This window comes from Aphelocoma coerulescens, chromosome 26 (genome assembly GCF_041296385.1).
Source record: "Aphelocoma coerulescens isolate FSJ_1873_10779 chromosome 26, UR_Acoe_1.0, whole genome shotgun sequence".
NCBI classification, from domain to species: domain Eukaryota; kingdom Metazoa; phylum Chordata; class Aves; order Passeriformes; family Corvidae; genus Aphelocoma; species Aphelocoma coerulescens.
In genome coordinates this window covers 2,464,893-2,470,954 of record NC_091039.1, presented here as the reverse complement: position 1 = coordinate 2,470,954, position 6,062 = coordinate 2,464,893, and the positions used below count along the sequence as shown (strand labels likewise).

General features: G+C 57.4%; 1 protein-coding gene across 1 annotated transcript; it reads left to right on the top strand.

Moving 5' to 3' along the window:
- The first annotated feature begins 2,513 nt into the window (after positions 1-2,513).
- Positions 2,514-4,097, top strand: RABIF (RAB interacting factor). The gene is made up of 2 exons (XM_068995846.1): positions 2,514-2,724; positions 2,805-4,097. Exons 1-2 carry the CDS (start codon positions 2,533-2,535, stop codon positions 3,045-3,047), a joined length of 435 nt encoding a protein of 144 aa, XP_068851947.1. The 5' UTR covers positions 2,514-2,532; the 3' UTR covers positions 3,048-4,097.
- The last annotated feature ends 1,965 nt before the right edge of the window (positions 4,098-6,062 follow it).

The following is a 6,062-nucleotide window of genomic DNA, read 5'->3' as shown; positions in this document are numbered from 1 at the left end:
GGTATTGATACTCCCCAGCCAGCAAAAGTGAAGCTTTGCTTCATGAATAATCCAGCAGAAAATCCTAAAGGGCAGAATTAAGAGTGAGTTTCCAACAGAGACAGCTCCCACCCAAGACTTAAGAATTGGCCAAAGATCCTATTAGTAGGTTTTTATTTACCCCTTGCACTGTTCACAAGGACTGTAACAATGAGAGACACCACTCCAGCCACCAGCCCTGACCAACCAGCCCAGCCCAGCCCAGCAGCAGCCTTGGGCCACAAGCTGGAGACATCAGTGTTGTGTTGTGCCACTCGGGGTTTATGGGCTCATCAGAAGGGCCCCATCTCACGTTAATGTGACGAGGTGAGAGCGGAGGCAGCACTGGCAGCTGTGGACTTGCATCCTGCACGAGCCTCCCTGGGGCAGGCAGAGGGCTCACCTTCCTCTCCCCCCATCTGGCTGGGATCTCGCTCCTCACAGGCTGTGTTACCACCAAAACGAGGATGTGCACACTTGGTTCCACCAGGCAGAGGCCCTACAGACGTGTCCTTTCATGTCAGATTGGGAGGGAGAGGCCTCCCCCACCGAGCCTTCTGCAAAGCAAATGCATGGGCAGGAGCAGAGCTTTCCTGGCTGGTCTGGGGGCAGGAGTGACCCATGGGGAGGCTCCAAAGCTCTGGAGAGAGAGAAGTGACACTGAAGTGGACTGTCCCTGCTCAGGTGCCTCTGGGGCAGCCAGAGTCAGCTCCCAGGGCAGGGATGGATTTGGACTCCCAGGAATGTTCTGGGGTGTTTTTCTAAAAGTGGTGTTGACACCTACATGAGCAGGAAAGAACTCACAGAATCCAAGAACAATCGCAGCTGGGAAGGGCAATCTGGAGGTCTGTAACCCTGCCTGGAGGAGACCCAGTTTGGATCAGGTTCCATTGAGTCCAGAGTACCTCCAAGCACGGGGATTCTGTGACTCCCTGAGCCCTCGGACAGGTGGCTCTGGCTGTGGGACAGAACCGAATCCTGTCACCTTCCTGTGGCTGGTTTGTGCCTGGCTCTGGGCAGCAGGACCCCGCTCAGTGGGTGCTGCTGAGCTCCACACCTCCCTCATGCACCGCTGCCCTCTCGAGCCCTGCCCCCACATACACCCAGACAGGGCTCAGGAGCTCCAGTGCCCCGAACACTGCCCCTGCCTTGGAAATACCTGCACAGCTCACAGGACAGTGGGGTGATGTCTCCCAGCTACACTCACACCCCAGCTCATGTCAGGACTGCCCAGGGCTGCAGCCTGAGGTGAGCAGCTGGATTGCTGATGAAATCCTGTACCTTTATTTAGCACCTCGAGTATCAGTTCCCATTTCTGGCTTCTCCTGAGAGTTCTTGGCAGCAGTCAGTCAGGAGACAGTGAGGCAGCAGGAGGATGTGGCATATTTACACCAAATCCGGGCTCTTCTGGGAGCTGGCTTACCCTCTAAAGAAGCAGTGGCTCAATCAAAAGGCCTCTTTCAGTCTTTTCCACACTGACAGAGGGCCGGCAGCAGCAGCCCAGACCCGCACACGTCCACAGTGGCTCACAGATGCTCAGTGAGGAGCAGCAGAGGCACCTGGGCCCCAGGACCTTGTCCCCAGCACTGCTGCCTGTGAGCACCGGCGCTGCCTCCTGCTTTGCCCAGGCTCTGTGGGGTCAGGCTGATCTCTGCTTTCCTCTCCTGGAAAACACATTGCTCCCAGTGTCAGCCCCTTGGCCCTTTCAGTGCTCTCTGTCCTCCCCAGTTTGAGCGGGCTCTCTCTGTACCAAGCAGCCAAGCAGCTGCTGTGTTAGAGTAGCCCAGGCACTCCCAAATGCTGGTGCAACCACCGCATGGAAAAGATGTCCTGCAGCTTCACAGAACCCCAGGATGGGTCAGGTTGGAAGGGACCCCGGTGGCTCATCTGGTCCCACCTCCCTGCTCAGGCAGGGCCATCCCAGAGCACATGGCTGCATCCAGACGGTTCTGGAATATCTCCACTGATGGAGACTTTGAAGGGAGATGATTTCCCTTTGTCCAGCATCAACTGAGCTCCTTCTCCAACCGCTGTCATGAATTCAAGCATCTCCAGACTCCCATGCCTGGGATGTGACTGTCCCTGATGGTCCCTGTGGGCAGGCCCACGACAGACAGACTGCACCGCCAACTCCTGCCAGTCCGGGATCATTGGGGAAACAGCAAATCCAGACAGATTTGGGTGGGAAGGACCTTAAAGCTCATCTCATCCCCCCTGCCATGGGCAGGGACACCTTCCCCTGTCCCAGGTTGCTCCAAGCCCCATCCAGCCTGGCCTTGGGCACTGCCAGGGATCCAGGGGCAGCCACGGCCGCTCCGGGCAGCCTGTGCCAGGCCCCAGCACGACCCCAGGGCAGGATTCCCGGCAGGATTCCCACCCGGATTCCCCCGGACGCTCCCGGGGATGCGGAGCAGGGCGGGGCCCCTCCGATGACGTCACAACGGGGCGGGGTCATTACAATGACGTACACGCGGCGCTCCGTGTGACGTCACGACGCAGGCCCCGCCCCTCGCCATGGCGGCGCCCTGCGCGGAGATGGAGCCGGCGGCGCCTCCTCCCTCCCCTCCTCCTCCTCCTGCCGCCGCCGCCGCGCCGGGCTCGGCCGGGCTCGTGTGCGCGCAGGGCCGCAACCTGCGGGCCGTGCTGTGCCAGCGCTGCGGCTCCCGGGTGCTGCTGCCCGGCGCCGCCACCTTCGCCCGCCGTGAGGTACCGGGGGGTTCGGGGAGGGGGCGGGCGGTGCCGGCCGGCGGTGACGGCCCCGCGGTGACGGCCCCGTGTCTCCGCAGCTCCTCCTGCCCGCCATGAGGAAGAAGGCGGCGGCGGCGGCGGCGGGAGGCGGCGGGGACGTGCTGCGGGAGCACTGGCTGGTGCGCGACATGTTCTCCTTCGAGAACGTGGGATTCACCCGCGACGTGGGCAACGTCAAGTTCCTGGTGTGCGCCGACTGCGAGGCGGGGCCCATCGGCTGGCACTGCCTCGACGACAAGGACAGCTTCTACGTGGCGCTGGAGCGCGTGGCCCACGAGTGACGCCGGCCCCGGGCCGGGAGCTGGGCCCGGCCGCCGGGAGCCCCGACAGCCCCGCGGCCGGGCAGCCCTGCGGACCGACACGGGGGACTGACCGCAGCTGGTCACCCCAGAGCCCGGCTGACCACGCCCTGCCTGCCCCACGGCCTGGCTGGCCACAGCTTGCCTGCCCCCCAGTGTGACTGACCCACAGCCCGGCTGGTCACCCCACATCCCAGATCCACAGGCTGACCAGCGTCAGGAATTGCAGCCCTGGCACAGCCAGCTCCTCACCTGCACCCACATGGGAAGAGTGGTGGTGGTGGTGGGAGGGTCCCCTGTACCCTGCAGGGACAGCTCACCCCGATGGTTTTGCCTCGTAGCCTGATCTGCCCCAGTCTGGCTGCTGTCCCTCCCTGGTGGCTGCTGTCTCTCCAAGGGGCTGAGGTGTCTCTCAGGCTGATGGCCCTGTGACACCGTGGAAATGGGGGCACTGGAACGGGGCAGCAGGAGGACAGGACTGCTGCACTGAGTCATCGTGGCAGCTGAAACTGTCTGACGTGCAGCCAGAGCAGTTCTGGGGTTTAAGGCTGAATCTTCTGTTGATTTTCAGAAGGACTGTTCACTGCCCCAAGCTCTAACACTTACGTTCTCCAAAACCTCATCCCACCTGACAGCTGTACTCTGTGAGAGTTGAGGCACCTGAAGTGAGCGCAACGCGTTCCAAATAACGTGTGCAGTTCTATTAACTGAGTACTTGGAAACAAAACACAGGTAGAATGTGCAGACAGCACAGGCTGATAGAGCAGCAAATAAATAAATGTGCCAGACCACAGAGTTTTCAGGCAGCAAGAGTGCAAAGATTCCAGCCTGGAAAGGATCTGAATCATTGGACAGGTAGTGCTGAAGCGTGTCAGAACAGCTGTCTGTGTGTGTGTTAAACAGTGATGTCAGGAAGGAATTTCTCTTCTGTAAAAGCTGGTGGTAAGAGTAACCTGGGATATTGTGACCAGTTTTGTTTTCAGCCTTTTAAAAGCTGGGCACAAAGCTAATTAAAAATGGAAGGAGGCTGCAGCAGCCATGGTTCTCACTGCATTTATCACTACTGGAAGTCGTTGCAAACCCTTGTATGAGCGGCAGAGCAGCTCTCCAGGGATGCTCTGGGGTCCCTGGTGCTGTGCCTCCCTGTGGGACATATCACTGTCCTCTGCTCATAAGCCCTTGGCTACTAACCCAGCTGTGAAGGCATAGCTGTCACCGTGCTGGGGTGATAGACTTGTTTGTGCCACCAAACTCCAGGTGGGTTGTAGGTGTGCTGCCCCAAGGCTGTGGGAAGGACCTTTCCCTTGTCCCTTTAATGAAACAGTTTTGCTGGCAGGGCTCTGCAAAGCAGGCACAGCCTCAGATGAGTCTCCCAGAAGAGGCATCCTGACAGCAGGAGGGGCAGAAACAAGTCCCTTCTTCCTGCAGTGCTTGAGCACCTGCACTTGTAAGATTTGGAGACTCTGCCTTTATGTGGAAGATCCAAGGTGTTGGCTGTTCTGGGGCTGCTCTGTCAGGAACCTCTGCTGTGGGCAGTCAGGATTTATCAGGGGAGGGAGAGAGGCAGAACTGTGGTCTGGGGGCTGAGGGTCTCACTGGAGCAGGAGGCAAATCCTGTGCTGTGTCCTTGCTACATTTGTCATGGAAACTGCTTCTTCCCTCCTGCCCTTCCTGTCTCTTAGCCCTAAGCCCAGGGACTGCACAGGTTCATCAAGGAGAGGTACCTCAAAGGACAGGAGAGCTTCGCTTGGGTTCTGCACAGGCATGGCAAAATGGTGGGATCACAGAACTAATTTCACACTTTCATTTGGGTTGTTGTCTATCAGGAAATGTGTTCTGACCTGTAATACCCCAGTGATAGTCCGTGTTGCCTAAATATGCCGTGCTGCACAAGCTTCATTTGGAAGGCGCCACTGTGCAGAACAGACTGTGGAAATCAGCTCGGCTAACGCTGAGTAAATGACCTCCAAAAAATGGTACATGTGGATTCCTGAGTAGAGGGTGGCACTGGGATGGAGCTGGGGGCTGGTGGCAGCTTTCCCAGTCAGTAGAACACCCCTGGAGAGATGGGAGAGCTCAGGTCAAAGGCCTTCATGTCAGAATGGCAGCAACTGAGATCCACCTCAGTGCTGGGAGTGCTGGGAGCTCCTGCTGCGCTTCAGTGGGAGAGGGGAGGTGAATCCTCCATGGATCCAGGTGTGCTTTCTGCTGACTCTTAAATCGGATCACATAGACTTGAAATGCTAAGAAGAAATAAACAGTCTGATGGGAATTCTTGGAAAGAAGCTTTTGTACCATGAGGTCTTGGGGGTCTTTCAGCCTCAGATAGGGTCTTGGGTTCCAGCAGCTTGGAAAGGCCGTGAGAAGCACCCCTGCAGTGCAGGTGGCACGGGCAGAGACCGGGGCAGGTGAAGGGACAGCTGTGCAGTCCAGCTCCCACTTAGCACCTGGTCTAATTCATGTTCCCAGAGGTCACTGAGAATTTCAGGGGGGTGGGCAGGAAATGGGGAAAAGGCAGCATCACTGTGGAATTTGAGCTCAGGCAGCTCCACTGTGCTGTTAATGGAGCATTGGGGGAGGAATGTCCCAGTCAGCAGATGTGGCCTGGGGGAAGAGCAGCTGCTGCTCCACCCAACACATCACCAGGCTTGGGATCTGCTGAAGCTGCACCGTTCCTGTGTCAATGAGAGCTAATAAAAATTCACATAGACTCACAGATCTTTTCACTGCTTTTTATCCATCATGTTGAAAAACTTTTCGAGTTGCCTGCAGTAACTCCTAGAAAATAACAATAGACAACCCTCAGGCATGGGAAGCCTTACACAGGACCTGGGAAAGCTCATCTTGCAGCCCATCTTTCTCTGTCAACACCAAGACAGTGCAGAAACCCTTATTTCCACATGTAGGTCACTTTAATTTGAAAATGGATTATTCTATTTAATGTCTGCATAAATTTGACTCCTACGACCATTCTCTGTTGAGATGTAGCAGTGCCTC

Bases quoted from the DNA above. Each gene is read 5' to 3' on its own strand.
- RABIF (XM_068995846.1), top strand. From the start codon at position 2,533: ATGGCGGCGCCCTGCGCGGAGATGGAGCCGGCGGCGCCTCCTCCCTCC. The intron at 2,725-2,804 runs GTACCGGGGGGT...GTGTCTCCGCAG, and splicing joins CCACCTTCGCCCGCCGTGAG to CTCCTCCTGCCCGCCATGAG.